This window comes from Peromyscus californicus, unplaced genomic scaffold, assembly GCF_007827085.1.
Source record: "Peromyscus californicus insignis strain IS unplaced genomic scaffold, ASM782708v3 Scaffold_11__1_contigs__length_118956290, whole genome shotgun sequence".
NCBI lineage: Eukaryota > Metazoa > Chordata > Mammalia > Rodentia > Cricetidae > Peromyscus > Peromyscus californicus.
The window spans coordinates 95,621,754-95,645,904 of NW_026294402.1; the positions used below are offsets into that span (position 1 = coordinate 95,621,754).

General features: G+C 38.6%; 1 protein-coding gene across 3 annotated transcripts in view; it reads right to left on the bottom strand.

Moving 5' to 3' along the window:
- The window catches only part of Ppp2r3a (protein phosphatase 2 regulatory subunit B''alpha), a 152,140-nt gene that overhangs the window by 83,769 nt on the left and 44,220 nt on the right, over positions 1 to 24,151 (bottom strand). For all 3 annotated transcript variants that reach the window (XM_052718279.1, XM_052718295.1, XM_052718286.1), the window contains exon 3: positions 2,653 to 2,919. In XM_052718279.1, the coding sequence (XP_052574239.1) occupies positions 2,653 to 2,919 (267 nt within the window). The remainder of the gene's footprint in view (positions 1 to 2,652; positions 2,920 to 24,151) is intronic.

The window sequence follows — 24,151 nt, forward strand, 5'->3', positions numbered from 1 at the left end:
TTGGCTTCAACACAGGCAACTTTCCATGATACCACATATGGACTGATCTTCACTTTGTCTAACTGGTAAAGTCCTTCCTTTGGCTCCCACTACCAAAGGCTCCTTCCCTGCCTTCACTACACTCTGTCTACATGTCTTTTGAATAATATGGGCTCAGAAGGCATTCTACTTTCCTCTCATTGCATCTGTGGAGGGCCAGCAGGGCAGTTAGCTATGGAGCAGGACATTGCTACTAAATAAAGTACAAGGGTACGAGGGCCAGATCAGTAGGCTGTGAGGAATATGGCGAGCAGGCTCCTCAGTCAAGGGGTTGGGAATATTCCAAAGAACGGAGTTATTCCAGGAATCTTTGTTCAAGAGAGGATAAGCTGCAGGCCTGTGGTTGAGGTACTCATTGCTGGGATAGGCTTCTGTATTACTTACTTTTCTATTGCTGTGATATAAAACATCATGACCAGGGCAACTCACAGAAAAGTTTATTTAGGCTTATGGTTCCAGAGGAGTAAGAGTCCATGATATCCATGATGGTAGAGTGGAGGCATGGTGGCTAAGGGAGGAAGTGGAGAATGTATATCTCGAACCTCAAGCAGGAAGCAGAGAGAGTAAACTAGAAATGATGCAAGCGTTGATACTCTTGAGGCTCACCTCCAATGACATACTTCCTCCAACAAGACCACACCTCTAAACCTTCCAAACAGCTTCATCAATTGGAGACTAAGACTATGGGGAACATCTCATGTAAACCACCATAGTTCTCTAGACAAAGATAAAACCCAGCTCTGTAACAGAGACAATTTCTCCTTATCTGCCCATTTGAAGACTACTCTTTTTTTTTTATTTTTTAAAGATTTATTTATTATGTATACAGTGTTCTTCCTGCAGGTCAGAAGATGGCACCAGATCTTTTTATAGATGGCTGTGAGCCACCATGGGTTGCTGGGAATTGAACTCAGGACCTCTGGAAGAGCAGCCAGTGCTCTTAACCTCTGAGCCATCTCTCCAGCTCTGAAAACTAACTCTTTTATACATTGTTCCTACTTAAGAAATAACCATTTGGCACTTATGCAATGAATGGCTGATAAAAAAAAATCTGAGCGGTTCTAATAATTTAATTATGAAGACGTGTGTGTGTGTGTGTGTGTGTGTGTGTGTGTGTGTGTATGTGTTACAAATTAGCCCTGCTTAAACACTTTTTTGACTGTTAACTGAGCTAATGCAGATGACCCTCCTACCCCAAACCTAGCCCTGCTTTGCACTTTGACTTTCTAATCTATAGCCAGTGTAGATCACGGTGCTTTCCTGGAATGACCATAAAAAATGCTCTTAGCTTTAATTGGGTAGACATTTTCTAACTGCTTCTAACCTGTCTAGTGGTAGCTGCTGAAACCTGTCTCAGGCCCTGGTCATCTTTTTGTATTTTTCTGGTTAGCATCTTTAATGCTTCAAAACCCTTTCTCTATAGATACTTCCCCTGGTCTCTAGTTTTAGTTTAACAAATTACTTCCAAATGCAGATTTCACTCATTCTTGCTAAATTTTGTATTTTATATTTACATCTGTAGCTTTAGCCTATTCAGGGAATTTACCATCTTCAGTCTATCATCTAACACAATAGCTATCTCTCAGGGTAAGGAAACCCAAGAGAACTTCTAATTTAGATGGCTATTTATCCAGTTGGCTTATTTGGTGTATGTTCATCGAGATAATGTAAATAGAAACAGCACCACGCTAGAAGTTAGAGGAATTGTTTCCTCACGTGAACTCATTCTAGGACTTCTATTAAGTTCTTGTGGGACTACTTTCCTCATAGGTAAAACAGTGTAGAAAGGTAAACTCTTATTTCTGGAATAGAGATTTGTGTTAGAAACATCTTATCAAGTAAGTTCGGACATGGGGAGAGGGTGAAGAAAGAAGAAGAAAAATTACTTTTCAGTTTTTTAAAATCTCCCTACTTGTGGATCCATTTAACAGCAACACAAGTGCTCAGCAGGATCAGTTAGGGAAGAGGGCAGGACATGATTAGAAAGTACACTTTTGCAAAGGATGAGAGGGAGGTCTTTAAAGTAGATGTTGGATAAGCTGGTAGGAGTGGAAATCCATCACAGAGGAGAGGTAGGGCAGCATACTACATCTACACCTGTGAGCAGGTAAGAGAGCCAGGCTCATGCAGCAAACAGGTATCAGGCAGTCTAGAAAGTCTAGAAAGTATCTCTGGGGCCTGACTCTGGAGGCACTGAAATACAAAGAGGACAAGTTAGGGCTTTATCTCAAAGAATACTAGTTTTCAAATTTTAAATTATTCCTTCCACATGGAAGTATAAATGGGGGTCGCAGGAATTCCTTGACATCCCATCTGCTTCTGTGTGTCTCTCAGGCCACTCTAACCTTGAGCCTCTTGAAGTACAGCCTGGGAAAAGTGCTAAATTCCAAGGCTAGTCTAGTCTACAAAATGAGTTCAAGGTCAGCCAGGGTTAAAAAAAAAAAGAGTTCTATGAAGTAGGACCACTGTTAGATGTATTAGGATCAAATAATTTTTCATCATAAGAAAACCAAAACCAAAACCTGTGCTTAAAGTCAGAGCAAAGAGGCAGTGAAGAGGAATAATGCTGGCACTGCTAGCGAAAGGAGATTATTAATTCAGTAGTTATATTACCTTTGCAATTTTCCCCATTTCATAAATATCTGCTTTCTGATCTTCAATATCCATGAAAGCACTTTCAACTCTGCTTAGGATCTGTTCGTGGTTACTGCAGGTGTCTGGGAGTCCTTCAGGGAAGTAGAACTGTGGAATGTTTATGGACAACGGTGTAGTCACAACATCATTCACATGAGGAGTAGGGGAGACAGGCTGGGGACTACTTGGAAGGACAGCTGCAGATGGAAGTGGTTTTGCAGGTTTCTTTTCTGGTTTATTTTGAATCTGGAAGAAAAATGTGATTATAAGATACAAAAATTCTAAACAGTATTTTTCAAGAGTCCTCATCAGCAATAAGAAATTGTGTATAAATACTAGAATGTGCAAATAGAGACAGTAGAGATCAAGAGCTCACTTTAGAGTATTCTAGAGGGCAATAAGCATGTTTCTAGGGGATGTTTTCCATATTAAAAATTAACATATTGTTTGCCAATAATTGTTCCCATAGATTTATGTTTTAAAAATCCCACACTAAATTTTTTCATCTATCAGTTGGCAAGTATTTCAAGATAATCAAAGAGCAATATCAGTTAGAACAATATCAGCTGATCAAGATCTTAAAGTGTATTGTTTTTGTTGTTAGAATAAAATAAAATTCCGATTTATTGTTGAAGATGTTTCACACATATATCAAACAGGCCAACAGTAACTTCATAGAAAAAAAAAAACTTTTTATCTTTGGCATTTTAAAACCATTTCATACAAACCAACTACTTATAGTACAGCTAGGTACATACACACAAAAAGTTACTGGAATGCTTAGAATAAGACTTTTTGTTGTTTTTGTTTGTTGAGACAAGGTTTCACTGTATCACCTTGGCTGTCCTGGAACTCACTCTGTAGACCAGGCTGGCCTGGAACTCAGAGATCTCCCTGCCTCTGCCTCCCAAGGACTGGGATCAAAGGTGTGAGCCACAAAATTTTCCTTTTGAAGTATTTTTAGGGAAAAAAAAAAGCCTTGGAAGCTTTCATTCTTTTTTGCCCCTCCCCTGTGGCAAATTCATGTTGTGGTTTTGGGGGGTGGTACATGTCATCTGTGAGTGGCACTACCCAATAGGCAGGAGAGCCCACTCCTCTACTAGAAGGTGACCACATTTAGACTCTGATAGGTAGCCTTAAGTTTAGCTTTTCCTTTTTGCCGTCCTCATCTCCATCCTCTGTCTCTTCTTCCTTTTCCTCCTACCCACCTTCTTCCTCTTCTTCATCTACCTTGTCAGCCTCCAGCTACCCATTTTCCTCACTAGCATTCCCATTGGCAGGTGCATCTCTTCCGTTCTCTGCTTCCTCCACAACTTCCCTCATCTCCTTCAAGTCTTTGGTTGTGGACTCAGCTGGTGTCCACACCCACATCTAACACAGTGGGGCACATTGGTGATCCGATGTAGCGGGAGAGGCTCTGGCAAGAAAGTTGTGGCAGTGGCCAGCTGAGTCTGGCAGGCAGAGAAGATGGTTGCAGTGAGCATGGAGCAAACCCAGGAACAATGTAAAGATGGCTTTTTGGAACAGCCAATGGGGGTTAAGGTATATTCTTAGTCTGTTGGAACTTTCCTAGTTAGGTTCTTTTTTGAAAACTGACCTTGGTCTTTGTGTGAATTTCTACCCCTCCTCCAAATGGAAGAAATGATAATTTCTTTAAAAATATATATCTAATGTCTGCATTGGTGGTATAGTGGTGACCATAGCTGCCTTCCAAAATATATACAATTAGGGATAGGGATGTAGCCCAGTGGGAAGAGTTCTTGACTATCTACCATGCGCGAGGCACTGGGTTCAAGACCCAGTACTGAAGAAAACCAGGTGTAGTGGTACAAGCTTGTCATTCCAGCACTTGGAAGTAGCAGGATCAGCAGCTACAGGCCATCCTCTGCTATGGAGGCCAGCCTGGGCTTCAAGAGACTCTTTAAAAAGAAAATATAGCCGGGCGGTGGTGGCGCACGCCTTTAATCCCAGCACTTGGGAGGCAGAGGCAGGCGGATCTCTGTGAGTTCGAGGCCAGCCTGGTCTCCAAAGCGAGTTCCAGGAAAGGTGCAAAGCTACACAGAGAAACCCTGTCTCGAAAAAAACCAAAAAAAAAAAAAAAAAAAAAAAAAAGAAAATATACATATTGAAATGTATTTGGGATATGGGATATTTTAAATTTCTTTTCTAGTTTGACTTTGCCCAGGTAGAATTACTAACAGTATTTAACAAGCATTTCAGAAGACTTCTGGCTGGTTGGTTTGCCACTTCCCTGATATAGCAGGCTGTCTTCCCTAACATATAAACTTAACTTGCTTTGGTATCTTCTAATAGGCAAAAGCCAAGGTCGCTAATTTCATCATAACCAAACAGTCTCTATAGTTAATTAAATGTTAATTTATAGTTTATATCTTTCCTTTTCCCAAAAAGTACCTGTTGTAGTATGCTTCATGGAACATTAGAAGGGACAGTGAAAAGAGGCATGGTGAGGCAGCAGAGTGCTTGATATTACTTAGGATTGAGGAAAAGGTCAAGGGAGGTGTACCATCATTCACATAAGAGTTTCTTTTACTTCTTTTAAATGTTTTTGAGATAGGGTTTCAATGTAGACTAGGCTGGCCTTGAACTCTCACTACATAGTCAAGGTTGACCTTGATCTCAGTATCCTCCTGCCTCCATCACCCAAGTGTTGGGATTACGGTAGTATGCTATCATGTGCAGTTTTTTAAAGATTTATTTTTAATGTGTATGAGTGTTTGCCTACATGTATGTCTGTGCACCATGTACATGGTTGGTGCTATGGAGGTTAGAAGAGGGCTTCAGATCCACTGGGACTGGAGTTAGAGATGGCTGTGAGCTGCCATGTGGATATTAGGAATCTAGCACATGTCCCCTCTAAGAGCAGCAAGTGCTCCTACTGCTGGGCCATCTCACCAACCCTATCTGCCCAGCTTCTAAGGAGTTTATTTTTACCAATGAAGACTAAATTCAATTCTGAGATTACTAGCAGAAAAAATTTAAAAAGGTTCCTGGCATTGGTGGCTCATGCCTTTTATTCTAGCACTCAGGAGGCAGTCAGGCACATCTCTGAGTTCAAGGCCAGCCTGCTCTACAGAGCGAGTTCCACTATTGCCAGGACTACACTGAGAAAGTCTGCCTTGAAAAACCAAAATAAATTTAAAAAAAGAAAAAAGGATTTCACGAAGGTTTATAGGATTCTCAATTAACATGAGCATGGCAATGTATTAGACGCTACATAAAATATGAAAGACAGACACAGTTATTGAGTAGCTAGGTTTGGGGGGAGGTACTAGAAGTCTCATCCAGTACTGGTGGATGGCAGGCAGGTTCTCTACCACTGCGCTATCTCCGCAGACTTAACTACAGTTTTTTTTTTTAAATTTACTGTGAACACAAAGTATAATTCAAATGTTCTTTCTTTTTAAAATTACCCTACAATTCCTAATGTTTGGGCAGTGATCCCATATAAAGCCACAGTCAAGGAAGGGGCAGCACTGAAGGAAATGAGGCCAATGAACATAAAAAACACAACAGTAAACAGTGATGGCTTCCTACTCTATGACCTCAGAACAGTTACTTAATCTTCTAGAATTTCAATAATAAACAGAAATCACAACCCCCATCCTTTGTAAGACTGTGTGGACTTAAGGAAATAATAGAATGCAACATATATAAATGGTTCCTAACAGTGCTGAGCACATATTTGTCCTCATGAAAGGCAATGAGTGACAAAGCCAAACAGTGGGGGTTCTCAAAAGATTATAAACAATGCAGAATTTGGCACAGTCCTTTAGGTTTAATAATAAACAATCATGTCCACTTGTAAAGCAATCCAAAGTTTATAAACCTCTCTTGATTTAGCAAAGTGATAATCTAGTCTGAACAAACATTTCTTTGCTTTAATGCTAAATTTGTAAATATGAGTCAGCAGCACCAGAAAGTATTCTTAACATTCTGAAATAGGGCAGATCTTCAGAGGCTCTACCTAGATCTTGTGTATCAGTGTTGTGTCTATTCTGTTATTTTGTGCAGAAAAAGGTTTGTGAGTGTGGTGATATATTGTGTACCCTAATAAAATTTGCCTGAAGATCAGAGAACAGAACAAGCCACTAGATTAAATATAGATGTGCTGTGGGATGTTCTGTATGGCAAATGTGTTGCTCTGATTGGTTAGTAAATAAAACACTGATTGGCCAGTAGTCAGGCAGGAGGAGGTATAGGCGGGACAAGGAAGAGAAGAATTCTGGGAAGTGGAAGGCTGAGTCAGAGACACTGCCAGCCGCCGCCATGACAAACAGCATGTGAAGATGCCTGTAAGTCATGAGTCACGTGGCAAGGTATAGATTTATAGAAATGGATTAATTTAAGCTGTAAGAACAGTTAGCAAGAAGCCTGGTATGGCCATACAGTTTGTAAGCAATATAAGTCTCTGTGTTTACTTGATTAGGTCTGAGCGGCTGTGGGACTGGCGGGTGAGAGAGATCTGTCCTGACTGTGGGCCAGGCAGGAAAACTCTAGCTACATAGATGCCAGGCAGTGGTGGCACATACCTTTAATCCTAGCACTCAGGAGGCAGAGATCCGTCTAGATCTCTGTGAGTTCAAAGCCACTATGGACTACATGAGATTGACTCAGTCTAGGAGAGAAACTGAGCCAGGAAATGGTGGCACACACCTTTAATCCCAATACTTGGGAGTCACACATCTTTAATCCCAGCACTTGAGATCTCATGCCTTTGCTTGGGAAGCACACACGCCTTTAACCCAGCACTAAGAAGGAAGTGATATGGTGGGCGGAGAAAGGTATATAAGGTGTGAGGAGACAGGAACTAAAGTCTTTCAGCTAGAGGCTTTTCAGGCTGAGGAGTCCTAGAGGTAAGAAGTGATAGTGGCTTGTTCCTTTGTCTCTCTGATCTTTCAGCATTTACCCCAATATCTGGGTCTGGGTTTTATATTATAAGACCAATTAGATATCCTGTTACATGTGAGACTGTCAGTATACAATCATCAAAATTCTGTTTCTTCAAAATATTTTCAACAGTATGATATCCAGAGAAGTGTGGTTTAATTTAAGAGCAATTAGAATTAAGACCATTGCTGCCAGTGGGTACGGACACATGCTGAGGTCTAGAGCAAGACCTTCAATTTGTAATGACAAATGAACACAACATTCAGAACAAATACTGGCTGCTAAAGTTAACTGAATGGGCGAACATTTGATGACATACTATTCTTGTGTGTATATGTGTGTGTGTGTGTGTATGTGTGTGTGTGTGTGTATGTGTGTGTGTGTGTGTGTGTATACACTTCTTAATACAAAGTAAATTACTAATAAGCAAGTGTTTATTAATTCATTGATTAATAAAGAAAAATAACATAAAAAGGATACATTTACTCTGAACTTTCAGCTCTATCAATTTACCTGCAATTGTGTTACTAGGAGGCACCTAATTTAGACCTTAAAGTAGTATAATAAAACTTACTTATAAACATAGATATGAAACTTATAATTGTTGCCTGATTTGCTGGCAAGTTTGACATCTCCTCACTTTAAGTAAAGCTGTTTTGACCCAATATAGGACTAGTAATAACAAAGTTGGAAAAGTATCTCAATTCTCTATTTCAGTTTTTCAGCATCAGTACATCACCTAGTCACTCTGAACAGTCACTGATATTGTCACTATAATAGTTCCAATATTTGACCATTTTGACACATGAAAAAGATCACATTCCTCACCCCATTGAAGATTTTCTGGGTCAGAATAACTGAAATTATGGTTCCTTGATGGAATGTGGATTGTTAGCATTTGTATAGTTCTTGATTTATACCCATGTTAGGCAACTTGTGTGACAACACAGACATTGGTCCTAAGAGTATAGGCAGTGATTGCTGCAAGCAGCAATCAGTCTCAGCTTGCTAGGGGAAGGCACTGGTTTAAAATTTAGAAGAAATTGTTGTTATGCTTCATTATCTACATATCCAAGTTACTGCAGACATACACTGTTGTCTCTATATACAAATAACTTTGGGAGCTGACGAGATGGTTCAATGGATAAAGAAAGGCACTTGCCACACAAGCCTGGTAACCAGAGTTGGATCATCAGGGCTACGTAAAGGTAGAAGCAAGAACTGTCTTTAGAAAGTTGTTCTCTGATCTCTACATGTGTGCTATGGCATGTGTGCTATGGCATCTGTGTTCACATATATCATTCACATACACTAATAAAGTAAAAAATACTCTGTGTTTACAAATATTATCAGGATCCATATTTAGACAAATATTCATTATAACTATATCCTAATAAAATCTACTGATTTAAACTTACAAATGTTGTTTTTTATAGGAATTCTAGTTTTCTAGTATGCTTGACAAATACCTGTTAAGTTGTATTTATTGTCTACAAAACAGGATTCCTTCCCTACAGGATAAAAATGTGAGTACTGTACTCCAGGTCCAGAAGCTCTATTTTTAAACCTGCTGGAATCTCTCTACAAATAGCTTTCTGCAAATAGCTGAATAGAGAACACAGATTAATTCCTTAACTTAATATCAAGTACAAGTGAATAATAAAATTATTCGTGTGTTAGTTTACTAGGTGGTTTTATTAGTAATTAAAATATTTAAAAGAAACACCCAAATTTCAAACCTGTGTCTGCTGAAATGACTTCAGCCGCTTCTTAAACCGTGATGGGAGAACAAAATCACAGCCCCTTGCTAGGAAAGCTAATTCTCCCCTTAAATCCGGGTCCCTTCGCAAGGATGTTTCCTTGATCATCATCTTTGAAAAGTGAATGTTTACTTTCCAAGCAGTCAGCTCACTTCCGAAGACAGTGCCAATCTTGTCAGTAGAAAGATACTTTTTTCTTCTTATCTCCCAAATAAATTAAATTTAATCATGGTGTTCTCTCAGCCTCCTGGGACCACAATCCATGCTTGTCCTGACATGCAGCTGGTTCCCAAATACAGTCTGTGACTCCCAATGCCTGCTCATAATATTCCAGTTAGAAACACAGCCTGCAAAAGGGCCTATTGCTTCTTGTTGGTAGCGTTATGTGAAATTGACCTGTACATGTTTAGAATGCAGAGCCTTCTGGGAAAGAAAGTACCCACTACTCCCAGCACCACAATTAGAAACATTACAACTGGACCTAAAAATAGCAACTTCTCAGATAATGCTAACTTCTGAAACTCAGTACAGAGGTGCTGATTCACATAATTTACCCTCAAGCCAGGGTGAAAAAGAGTATGTGGAGCATTTTTGTCTCTTGCTACTTGATATTGTTTACAAAAACAAAACACTGAACTTCAAATTTTAAAGTATTATTTTAAGAACAGCTTTTTATTTACTATCTGAAGAAGAAGCAAATATTCCATACCCCTAAATCTCTTCACTTAAAGTATCACAGAAATGGTTATTCTCAAATGATAATTTACAAAAATATTTGTTGGTTTTTAAAAGTAGACTATTTTAGCTATTAGACATAATTTTTTGAAGTGATTATGGTTATAGTTTGAAAATTATTTATAATCAAAAGTGTTTTTAAGAAAGTGGAACAACTTAACATCCTAACAAAGAAATAACATACATATGAATGAATGAAATTTAGCCAAACAAGGGCACAAAAGATGATCAAAAGCAGTTAACAGTACATCCTGAGATTATGAGACTTCTTTTAAGGAACTTTAAAGAAATAAAAATATTTTACCATTTTACTGTACATTAAATACTGTCCCTATTTTAATATTTATAATTATCAAAATATTCTCTTCTGCATATTTATATTTCACTGTTTATTTTTAATTAATCTCACAATCAGGATTTTTTATTTCTAGAAAATATAAAATATCATAAAAACACCATAAAGAACAGAACTAAAAATGTGAGTGCATACATATTTGATAATAAATGTAAAAAATTAAAATATTTAAGATACACATTTTCATATGTAAATGTAGTTCATGCTTCTCTACTGACTATCAGACTTAATCGCATTCAGGTGAAAGAGTTAATTTTTTTGGTGGGGGGTGGGGTTTTGAGACAGAGTTTCTCTGTGTAGCTTTGGCACCTTTCCTGGATCTCACTCTGTAGCCCAGGCTGGCCTCAAACTCAGAGACCTGCCTGGCTCTGCCTCCCGAGTGCTGGCATTAAAGGCATGTGCCACTACTGCCCGAAGAGTTAATATTTGTAAAATTTTATGAACTAATTATTATCCAGTGGTGTCTACATTCTCCAGGGCAAGTTAAATTGTAAGTGGTTTACTCATTTAAATATTTTTGTGATCACTATGTACCAGATGCTATACTGGACATGAAAAACAGAGATGATAATGAAGAAGCTTCTTTGTTCTCTCACTTGGCTTCCTAGGACAATGGTAAATTGGAATAAAGAACAAGAAATATTTACACATTTCATTTACTTCTTGTATGTTTTAAGGTTAGAACAATGTTTAAAAGTCCAAATGCTGGTGAAGTGTGGTGCCAAATGCCATTACACTCAGCACGTGGTGAGACAGGAATGCTTCTGTGACTTCTGGGCCAGCCAAGGATACATGATAAGACTAACTCCTCACCCCACCCCCTAAAAAAAAAAAAAAAAAAAAAAGGCAAATGCTGCTTAAAGCTCCCAAGGAAAAGTTACTCTGTTGTTCTTAAGGCAACATTTCTATATGTTCTTGGATGATGAAATAAGCTCCAAATTTTCATTTAAAACTGTTTTCCAAAAAAAATAACAAAAAAACAGAGGTCACATGTCATGGCCCTTTAAGGGCATAGAAAAGAGCTAGTCTCTGGCAATAATTTATTCACAGAGAAAGACCAGCATGAAGCTATTTGGTTTTTATTTATTTGTGTTTGCATGGAATTTGGCTGCTTGGTCTTAGTAAGGACTTGAGAGTCTGTCTTACGAGGAGTGCACCTGGAATACAGCACTGAAGAACACTGTTTTTAGAGTGGCCTCTTCTTTATTGGGAAAGATCAAGCATAAATGGACTTCACTCCAGACATCAACAAGCTCTGTGATCTTTTCTCATCATGAGTAGCCTGTGTGAAGACACAGGTAGTCCTACCTATACTATGTGTTTACTGTGAGTCTCCAGGACAACAATCATAAGTGATCTTGATTACAGAATACAAGAGACTAGTGCTTTCTGTTGTGAGGATGCCTGGGGTTTTTCAGCTGTTATTTTGAGACCTGGCTGCCAAGACTAGGGTTCCTTTCCTGTGAACCATTCCTCCTGAATAAGCATTCTTGGGTAAGGGAGATAATTTTGTGACTGGCTTCTTTTCAATGTCTCCCATGTAGTAGCATATATTAGTACTTTGTTCCTTTTTTATTGTTAAATAACAGCCAATTGTTATTTAGGTCATTTCTACTTTGGGGCTATTATAAATAATGTGGTAGTGAGCATTCATGTAGCAAGAGAGATGACCTCAAGTTCAGAAGATTATTTCTCTTGTCCTAAAATGCTTGTTCTAGATGCAGTAGTTCTCAAGTTGTGAGTCACAACACCTTTGGGGGTCGAAAGACCCTTTCACAGGGGTCATCTAAGACCACTGGAAAACACAGATATTTACATTACAATTCATAACAGTAGCAAAATTACAGTTATGAAATAGCAATGAAAATAACTTTATAGCTGGGGTTACCACAACACAAGGAACTATATTAAAGGACTGTAGTGTCAGGAAGGTTGAAAATGACCAGAGGAAGATATATGGAAGGACAAGTTCCTAAATGGGAGCTTTGTGGGTTCCCTTGCAGAGGCATATGCAAGAGAGGATGGCCTTATGCTAAGACCCTAAAAATAAAGCATTTCTTTTGAGATAGCCTCTACTATCTCAAGCAAGAAAAAAATGCTCCCTTCCCATGTCATAAAAGGATCTATGGAACCTAGGAGAGCAGTTCTAAGCTTGGAGGAACAAGATGTGCATCAAAGGAAGGTATGACTTGTAAGGAAAAAGGGAATAAAATTGTATGTGAGGCCCAAACATTCTCTCTTATAGAATTCATTCTGTAAAAGCTTAGTCTGAAATTCAGAACTGTTTTTAAAACAATTTTCTAAATCTTATACTTCTCTGATCTCCCTTTGAAAAGGAAGACGGTGATATATAACCTTAATTATCTCTGGAAAGAGTCAGCTTTGGGCAATGTTTTATGAATGGGTTGCTTTAAAAAATTTGAAGACTGACTGAAAAACTAAATCTCTTATTTTGATTTATGTATTTATTTGATTATTGTCAAACAGTATTGTATATACAATGTGCTATGCTAGGGGTTGCAGTTGTGGCTTAGTGGAGAGTGCTTACCTACAAGGCACAGGGCCATGAACTGGAAAATCCCTGGGACTGGAAAAAGCATGTGTACACACACACACACACACACACACACACACACACACAAACACACACACACAAACGTGTGCGTGCAAAACAAAAACAAAACCAAATAAAAATAAAACAAAACCCCCCACCAAAATGGTGTTTGTTGCTTATCAACAATGTGTTATGCCAAAATAAGTCAAGCCTTTATGTGTACACATGGTAATTGAGTCACTCACTAGCAGAAGCTGAATGTAGTTATTAGAGGCCAAGATACGGCCGTGCAGCCAAGACTTCTAGTAGTTAGGAAGGCTAGTTGGAATAATCCAGGCAGCAAGGACTGCACCAATCTGAGTAATAGAAACAATACTGCAAGGCCAGGAAATCAGCTTAGTTGTTTGAGAATCCATGCTGTGGTGTTGGAAGCAACTGCAGAAAGGCAGCAGAGAGTAGTACAAAAGGATTTTGCTTAGAAGGCGCCAGAAGAGAGAAGCTACACAATAAGGAGATTGTGGACTACAATCAGGACTACACTGTTGAATAACAAAGGAAGCTGGCTGTCTTGGGGAAAATTAAACATTAAATTAACTTGGACATGGTAGGACACATATGTGGTTCCAGCTACTAGGAGGCTGAAGCAAGAGGACCACAAGTTTGAGGCCTGCCTGTGCTATGTAAGTTCAAAGCCTGGGCAACTGAGTGAGAACCTATTTCAAAACAAACAAAGCCCCACCACCAATAAAGGAATAGAAGGTTTCCATTTCATTCATACATTAAACAGATGCAGGAAGGAATGAAGGAGGTGGAAAGGAAGCAAAATGGTTAAAATTTAAAAAAAAATAAATCAAAAAAATTTTCTTTCTTTCATTTTTTTTTTTTTTAAACACAGGGGTTTACTGTGTGGCTCTGGCTGGCCTGGAACTTGCTATGTACACCAGGCTGGCCTTGAACTAATACAGAGTGCTGGGATTAAAGGTGTACACCACCACCACATCCAGCCTAGGATTTGTTTATAGGTTTATGAGCACATTATTGGTAGCTACACCACTGCAAAAATCTTTCTCTTTCACCCATCAACTATTAACTACACATAAATGCTCAGATAGGGGATAATATGATCTCAGGAATTTGGGATGAGAGGTAAGTTCACATGCATCAAGACTGAAGGCTGGAAATGGTGGTCAAGAATGTACTAATAATAACAAGCATCACACTGTGAGACAAGAACAGGTGGAGCTATACAGTGTCAAAGAACTGTGGTCTGTAAGAGTAGATCTGTGAGAGGAGATGCAGCCTCACTTTTAGCCTAAAGTCATTGTTTTCTGGGACTCTCAGGGAAAATAGAAGGACTCTTATTCAAAGGTCTGAATCTGACTTGCAATTTTTATGAAGTAGGGAGACTTAAGGTATAGAATAAATAAGCTTGTAATCAATTAATACAGGTAGTTTTTATGTAATTTCTTAAGACAGGCATATTAGGAAATACTTTTAGGAGTTTAAGCCTGATTGTAATACTAAAATCTTTTGAAATACTTTGCAAAAATTACTTCTATTATTTTTCTTTTTCTAAAAGGATTATAAGAAAAAAATTAAAATACTACAAGAATATACAAAGTCTCAAAAAAAAAAGTTGAGGCCGGGCGGTGGTGGCACACACCTTTAATCCCAGCACTCAGGAGGCAGAGCCAGGTGGATCTCTGTGAGTTAGAGGCCAGCCTGGTCTACAGAGCGAGATCCAGGACAGGTACCAAAACTACACAGAGAAATTCTGTCTCGAAAAACCAAAAAAAAAAAAAGTTGAACAATGTTAATACCTCAAATATCTATTGAGCTGTGCAGATTAGATTTTGCCAACTTCACACAATCTAGAGTCAACTTGGTATGAGGGACCCTCAGCTGAGAACTGCTTCCATCAGATTGGCTTGTAGGCAGTCTGTGTGGGGCATTTTTCTTGATTAATGGCCCACTGTGGGTAGTGCCATCCTTGGGCAGGTGTTCCTGGGTTGTATATAAAGTGGGGTGAGTGAGCCCTGGAAAGTATGTCAGTAGGCAGCATTCCTCTGTGGTCTCTGCTTCAGCTGCCCCTTCCAGGTTCCTGCTTGAGCTCCTTCCCTGGACTCCCTTGATGATGGATTCTAACATGTAAGATATAAAAATACCATTCCTTCCCAGTTGGTTTGACTCAGGGTTTTATTACAGCAACAGAAACCAAACAAGTACATGAGTGCTCACTAAGTGTCTCCTACTGATCTAGGTTTTGACATACATAGCTATAAATAATCTTTACCACATTACTGAAATCTGTGCTTGGCAACATGTTGACAATAGTTTCAAATTATAAAACTAATTATTAAAAAAAGTTAAGATTTTAACTTGTACTTGCCCCCTCCATTTTTCCTTTTGGTACTAGGAACTGGCACACTAGACAACCAGCCCCCTCCATTTTTCCTTTTGGTACTAGGAATTGGCACACTAGACAACCATTGAGCAACCTCCTCGGCCTGACTGTACTTTTCTAATCTAGGCATGCTAAACTGTCAGATTTCATTAGATTTACAGTTTTGACACTTTTACTAAAATTAAATTAAAACAATTGTTTATTAAAGGAGGTTAGGGTTTATTTTTTAACCTTTGAGTTATGATGAATATGCTATTGCCCCATTAAGCTGAAGAGGCCCATAAGGACTGTAATGACATCTGCTGGTAGCAATAGAACAGTATTAAGGTATGATTTATTGGGACTGGGAAGATAGTTCTACCAGTAAAATACCTGTAGTACAAGTATGAGAACCTGAGCTCAGATCTCTAGCATCCACATAAAAGCTGGATATTGAACATAATGGTGTGTCTGCTACGCTAGTGCTAGGTGGGGTGGAGCGGTGGGGTGTGAGACAGGTGGATCCTAAAACTCACTAGCCAGCGAGTCTAATCAGTGAGCTCTTGGTTCAGTGAGATTGCATCTCAAAAATAAGGTGGAAAGAGATTTTTTTAAAAAGATACAACATGCTGACCTCTGGCCTACACATGCACATTTACCCCCCCCCCTTGTCTCACACATACACACACACACACACACACACACACACACACACACACACACACAGATGAAGTATCACCTAAGTGAGTATAACTTTTTAGTGTTTACTTTTTTTTTTTTTTTTTTTGGTTTTTCGAGACAGGGTTTCTCTGTAGTTTTGCGCCTTTCCTGGAACTCACTTTGTAGACCAGGCTGGTCTCGAACTCACAGAGATCCACCTGGCTCTGCCTCCTGAGTGCTGGGATTAAAGGCGTGCGCCACCACCGCCTGGCCTTTTTTTTTTTGGTAGTGTTTACTTTTTATAAAATTATTCCATCATCCCCCCCATATTAAAATACGGCCTCGGCACAGTAATACATTCATTCATAATTATGGAACCTTTGGGGATCTTAGCTGGATCACTCTTTCCCTCCTCTACAAACTGTTCTTAGATGTATTTGACTCACTTGAATACCCATCTGCATGTATCAGCTATTCTTGAACCTACAAAGTTACTTCCTGTCATATAGAGGCTTTATAGAAAAACATATCCTCAAGTGTCATGTGTTAGTTAGCCAATGACTGTGTGAAAAATAAGTGACACTGTAAGAAAGCTTTCCAAAAAGATAAGAAAAAAGAAGTTTATAGATGGGACAAACAACCAAAGAAAGAAAAAAAAAAGCTAGTTTTCAGAGGTAAGTCGTTAATAAAGATGATTAGGGAAAATAGCTATCTGTGGTTATTGTAGGCAAAGACTACCTTTTTAAAAGTATTTCCCCTATCTCAGCCTCTAAAGTTGCTGGGATTACAGTAGCACATTACCACATCCAGTTTTATTTACTTTTTAAATGTACACTGTTTGGATATCATAATCCATGGATAGTTTTTGTTATTGATCTTTAATGATGTTTCCAGGACTTCCAATGCACCCAACAAAACAGGACACTGAACCTTATCAAAACTCTGCTTTGTTGATTTAGTATGAAATACTATTTGGATAGGAGTCAGCAAACTATTCATAAATACCAAGTAGTAAATAAATACTTCAGGCTTTAAGATCTCTATCACAACTACTCAGATTAGCAGGTAGAACACAAAAGCAGCCATAGATCATTCAATGAGCAGGTGTGGGTATGGTCCTGGCAGCAGCAGGGTGGATTTGGCCCAAGGGCCTTAGACTGCTGACCTTGGTCTAGGCCAGTATCCAATTTCTGAATATCCTCTAAGTATTTTCTATTTGGCTTCCTCTCACAACAGCAGCTTGGATTTCATTTTTATCTGGTCAACACATACTGCTTATTCTTGGGAAATTATTTTGAATACATATTAAAATATTAATGATATATAATACTGTCAAGTCAAATCTTTTTTTTTTTTTAATGTATCATCATCAGTATCATTTAAAAATACTGGGTACATGCCCATTAATTAAAATGTTTTCAGTAACTGGTAGTTTTTCAGCTGTCTGAAACAATCAAAACAACAAAAAGGACATAATTTTAAAACAGTTCTTAAAAGAAATCATAGGCTAACTGTGGCGGCACATATCTATAATCCTAATACTTAGGAGACTAAGACATAAGCATAGCAAGTTCCAGACCAGACTGAGATACACAGCAAGACTGTCCTGAAACAAAACAAAAACAAAACAAAGGCTCAGAATGCAGCTTATCAGTAGAGAACCTGCCTAGCTTGTGCAAGAAAACACATAAACCAACAAAACAAAATAAAACAAAATAGAAAAAAAGCTTACAGCAGTAGATAAACGATCTCAGAATAGTAGAAACTTCTGGAAAAAGGAGAAACTAGTGAGGAGGGGTAGCCTATGGGTTTCACTGTATCTAAGAAAATTTTTGAAAGGTCAAGATGCTAATGGAAACATTAAGGCAGACGAACCTCATGACAGACCTATAACTGCAACTATCTGGGAAGCTGGTGAAAAAGGATTGTAAGTTCAAGGCCTGCATGGGCAACAGAAGGCATTTAAGACAGATCATGTCTTCAAACTAACAAAGAATAACAAAAATGAATAACCAAACCAAACCAAACTAAACTGTTCGGATGGAACCTCCAGCTTGCCCCATTCCTGTCTCTCTCTCCAAACCCCACTCTCTTAAACTGCCCATGCCTAAGTCACTGCCTAAAGTGCTCAGCTTTTGACCATACTTGGGCACAAACCCAGCTTGTGGCAGACACATCATCACCCCTAGCCTACAACCTATAAAGTCTCCCTGCTTTCATTTGTGGGAGCAGCTTCTCCAGCCTTGATCTCTGGGACTGGAGAACTTGCCTGGGAGTTGTTTTGCACAAATAAACCTGTTGCTATATTTTTTCAATTCAGCTTGATCTGGCTTACTGTGGTGGCAGAAAAACCTATGGGGGAGGGGGACAGAAAAACCTATTACAAACCAAAGCCAGTAATACAAAAATCTGAAACAAATACTGTAAAAAATAAAGCTAAGTAGTGGGTGATAAGAGCACTTTTATATAACTCACCACACTTTTCTATTTGCTTAAAACAAGAGCTGGCAAACTGTAGTCCATGGGCTAAATCTAGTTTAGTGCTTGTTTTTCTAAGTGTTGGCTCTAAGACTAGTCTAACATTTTCTGTGTGTGGTATGTGTGTATATGTGGTGTTTGCTTGTGTGTACACATGGATGCAGGTGCATGTTTTCATGTGAGCATATGTGGAAGGCCACAGGAGGATGACAAGTGTCTCACTCTATCACTCTCCTTTATTCTCTTGAGACAAGATCTCTCTCAGACCTTAAGCTCACCATTTTGACGAGGCTTGCAGGCTAGTGAGCTCCCAGGATCTACTGGTCTCTGCTCCACAACACTGTGATTATAGACATATATTGTCATGCCAGGCTTTTTATGTAGGTGCTAGAGATTCAAACTGAGGTCATGCTTGCACAGAAAACACTCTTTGCAAGTGAACCATCTCACCAGACCCTAGTTTAACGTTTTTAAAGGACTGTTTAAGTGCAAACACACACACACACACACACACACACACACACACACACACACACACACTCACACACACACTCACACGCATGCACACAAAAGGTAACACTAATTTCTATGACATACAAAGTCTAAAATATTAACTATCTGGTATTTCATAGAAAAAGGCAGCCAATTCCTGTCTTAAAACAATTCATGGGATGTGGTGATATTTTGTTTGTACTCTAACAAATAAAATTTGCCTGAAGATCAGAAGACAGAGCCAGCCACTAGATTAAACATAGAAGCCAGGCAGTGGTGGCACACACCTTTAATCCCAGCACTTGGGATCTCATGCCTTTGCTCCTAGTATTTGGGAAGCACACACGCTATTAATCCTAGCACTAGGAAGGTTGAGACAGGAAGTGGAATGGCTGGGCAGAGAAAGGCATATAAGGTGGGAAGAGACAGGAACTCAGCCCTTTCACCTGAGGACTCAGAGGCACTCAGTCTGAGGATTTGTGGAGATAGGATCTCGCCTCCCTTTCAGCCTGAGGATTCCGTAATGGTGAGAAGTTTCTCTAGTGGCTTGTTCCTTTGTCTCTCTGATCTTTCAGCATTTACACCAATATCTGGCTCCGGGTTTTTATTATAAGACCAATTAAGATTCCAATAACAAGGGGAAGAAAAGATGAAATGAGAAAGGACAATCACTAAAGCATGGAGATATGGCCTCTTGCACAAAGCCATCTTCCTGTATGAAACATCTCATATTATTTGTCCCTTTAACTTTTTTTTTTTTTTGGTTTTTCAAGACAGGGTTTCTCTGTGTAGCTTTGCGCCTTTCCTGGAACTTGCTCTGGAGACCAGGCTGGCCTTGAACTCACAGAGATCCACCTGCCTCTGCCTCCCTAGTGCTGTGATTAAAGGCGTGCACCACCACGGCCCATGTCCCTTTAACTTTTAATATTTTTCAACTTTTATCAAGCAATTATCATCAAATTTTATTCTATTTTTTGATATAGAAACTTATTTAAAAGAATGTTGGGAGATGATATTTTAAATCACATTCCGACTTCAGTTCACATTTGTAAACAAAACAAAACAAAAACCCTAGGAAGCTCATTCAGTACCTGGTGTGGCATTGTCAGCTGTTGAATCAGATTGAGAATGTCACCAGGGAGCTACTGCCAAGACTGGGAGTATTAACAGGGACCCACTCCCTAATTGTCTCCTTTTTTCCATAGGAGACAACGTAGGAAGAAAGCTTAATAAACATTCAAAATGTGGTACCACAATAAGTTTCTGGTTATAATGGTTGTGAGAAATTATAATAGGTCATCAGAGAGGGTGGACATTTTCCACTCAGTAGGCAGATTATTGAAAAAATATATCCAAATGTCTTAGCAAGCTTAGTTTACAATAACTGTAGCTCTTAGGAAATCATTAATATTCTGAGGTTACTACATAAGTTTTTTTTTGTCCTTTATAACATGTTAAGCATGTCAGTATTGCCTTGAATACAAAGTCTAAAATATTAACTATCTGGTATTTCATAGAAAAAGGCAGCCAATTCCTGTCTTAAAACAATTCATGGGATGTGGTGATATTTTGTTTGTACTCTAACAAATAAATTTTTTTTTTAGTTTTCTAATGAATTTATTCAGTTTCTCTCCCAGTGATGACCCAACTTAACTGAAGATATTATAATAGGAACTTAGAGGCTATACTTGCTAAAATCACTGACTCTTCATTTGGGTGTGTATGACACAAAGAAAGATTAAAAACATTATAATAGGAACTTAGAGGCTATACTTGCTAAAATCACTGACTCTTCATTTGGGTGTGTATGACACAAAGAAAGATTAAAAACTTGGTGTTCTTTTGAACCTATTTCTTTTGCTACACTAAAATTTGGGTCAGATTCTTGCTCAACTCTGAACATAGATATGTAAGTCATTTAAGGAATGTCTATCTGAAGCTGCTAATCCTCTCCCACCCCCAATATACCAAATAAGAGCAACTAAGACTGGATGTAGTATCTGGACATCTCCAGTCTTTGCTCTAAACCCGAAAGAATTAATTCCGCCCTGGTTTTCTTTCCTGCAATCACCTTGTATGCAGGAGGAAATGATCTGATAGATAAATATCCCATGAGAAAAACTGGAACTACCCCCACAGACAACAGCAACTTTCCTTGTGACCCAAAAGCATAGCTTACCATCTAGGGATAATGATCCACGTGACCATGGATTACCCAAGACTGCTTGCTTTGCTAAGCTGTTCAAACCCCCAGTTATGTGAACCTTTAACCTTTGCCTCTGTTCCCTTTTCTGGAATGTAAAAGCTGTCAATTCGCTGAAGACAGGTCTTAGGTCACTGTCCTCTTTCTCCTGGGATGGCCACAGTGCTTTTATGAAACTTCCTATCTTCACCACTGTCATCTCTTGAATTGAATTCTGAAAATAGTGGATAGACCAGGTCCCTTGGGACTGTGAGTTGGGCTTTTTCTCTAAAACTAACATTATCAACATTTGTGAATCAACAAATGAGATCCAGAGTTTCCATAAATGTCCAGTGAACACCTGAGCAAAATAATCATTTAATAACTAAGTATGTACTATATACTGTTTTAAAATGTAATGTTTCTGGCAATTAAAGAAGTACATAGAACAATGGCCATAAATGTGTACCAGGTAGAAATTCTCATCTGATCATAGTTCACTTTGTTTTATTAAATAATCTCCCTCATGTCCCACTGCTGTTGGGTATTACATGATAGATGAGTGTTCTCTATCACTGAGCTATATCCATGGCTATATCAAGTTATGTCTTCTTGAGACAAGGTCTTTTAGGGAGTTCAGGCTAGTCTTCAACTCACTATATATCCCACACTATGTATTCCATGAGCCTTGAACTCATGGTTCTCTTGCTTCTACCTCTTAATTCTGAGATTAAAAAACTGGACCACAATGCCCAGAACAAATGAAGCTTTAAAATTATATATTGGGCTGGATAGATGGCTCAGTAATTAAGAATGCATACACTTTTCCAAAGGACTCAAGTTTAGTGCCCAGCACTGACACTGAGCAGCTTACAAGTGCCTGTAACTCCAACTCCACCAGAGCCAACAGTCTCTTCTGGCTTCTGCAGGCATTGTAATCACATGTACAAACATGCACATTTAAAATTAAAACCTTGCTGGGTGATATAGCATGGTCTGTAATCCCAGCACTCAGGGGGCAGAGGCAGGTAGAATCTATGAGTTCCAGGCCACCATGGTTTACATAGTAATTTCCAGGCCAGCCAAGGCTATATAATGAGACCTTGTCTCAAAAATAAACAAAAAATTAAAAATCCTTTAAAATTATATATTATTATTGTGTACGTGTGTGCATGATGTGTCTGTGTGGGCACATGTGTGCAGGCGTGAGAGGACAACTTGTGGAGTTAGTTCTCTCCTTTCCCCGGGACCCAGGGATTGAACTAAGTCTTGCATGGAAAGTGCCTTGACTCTCTGACTCATCTTGCCCTCAAACAAAAATTTTAACAAGGCTAAAATAATATTTAACTCTTTGTTTGTTTGTTTATTTATTTATTTTTTATTTCAGAACAGGGTCTGACTATGTATCTCTGGCTGCCCTGGAAGTCATTATGTAGATCAGGCTGTCCTTGAACTCACAGAGTTCACCAGACTCTGCCTCCTGAGTGCTGGGATTAAAGGCAAAAGCCATTATGCCTTTATTTTTTAATTTGGCATCTCTAAAATTCAACTTTTAAAAATTACATAATGTTTAGGAATATACAAATGGCATAAGTAACATGAGAAACTACTTACAACCCAGAGTAGAAAGATGACATTACGTAAACTACTGAGGCCTTCTGCCCATTTTCCCTGGTTGTACCTTTTTCCCTGCTCCACGGCTATTTTTCTGAACATTGTATTTGTTGTATCCCTGTACTTCCTCCTCTTTTTGGTACAAATTTGTGCATTTCAAGATAATTCATATATTTTATAACTTACTTTAACTAATTTGGCTTTATATCTGTGAATGAATGCATGCTGACATTTATAATCTCCACATAGTAGATACTAGGTTTAGCAAATAGTTGATGTGCTTTTTTACATGTCATGGACTTTTGGTCAGGAGCAGTAGATTATGAGTCAATTTAAAGTCTGTCATATTTGGGACAGATAGTTAAAACACCATTCTTTTTTTCTTCTTAGTGAACTCACAGGCTACATAGTCTATATATTCCAGGTTGTACAATAGGCTATCAAGAACGTGGAGGCTTCAAACTGAGTCCTTAAGTGGAGTGGCAGAGCCCCTTGCTTAACCCCTGGACATTCTGAGAAAGAAGAATCTTGCTTCACTGACAAACTCATCTACACAAATGGTTAGATAACTGTCTTTCTCCAAGTGTTCACAATCAGTAAAGTAATTAGAGGTAAAGTGAAAAACCTTTGGAAAACACGTCTTTGGTTCTAGATTGTTGTTTATTCTTACTTGCACAGAGAAACAAACCTCACACACGTTTTCTTTGAAGGCCTGCTGCACTGACAGTGCTTTGTTTACATGCTTAAATACTGTTCAGGAACATTATTGTCTCATCAGCTAGATTTTCAGCTCTTTAAGAATCAGGCTCTAGCTGGGCAGTGGTGGCACACGCCTTTAATCCTATTACTTGGGAGGCAGAGGCAGGTGGATCTCTGTTAGTTCAAGGACAGCCAAGGCTACACAGAAAAATCCTGTCTCAGAAAACCAAAAAAAATAAAAATAAATAAATAAAAATAAAATAAATTCAGGCTCTCTTGTCTTTTGTACCCTATCCTTCACCTTACAGAAGCATGCACACATGTGAAGGACTGGTTTCTTGGTTACCTAGGAAGGATGATTAATATTAAATTATCTACTCTATGTGTCATATTTCACTGCTCGTGTTGTACATGAATATATTAATTCTTTACATACATGGATATATACTAAGGCTAAGTGACTTTCTGTTAGTCACAGAACCTAGAAGGAAGATGAAGTGCATGAACAGGACAGATGAAAACAATCCGCTTAATTCAAATCCTTTGCTTCTTTTCGACTGAACTGAGATCATTCCTAGCATAGAACTTGAAATGGCTAACAAAATTATTTTCAGTTTATACACTTTACAAACAATAAAATATGTATTTGAAGAATTCT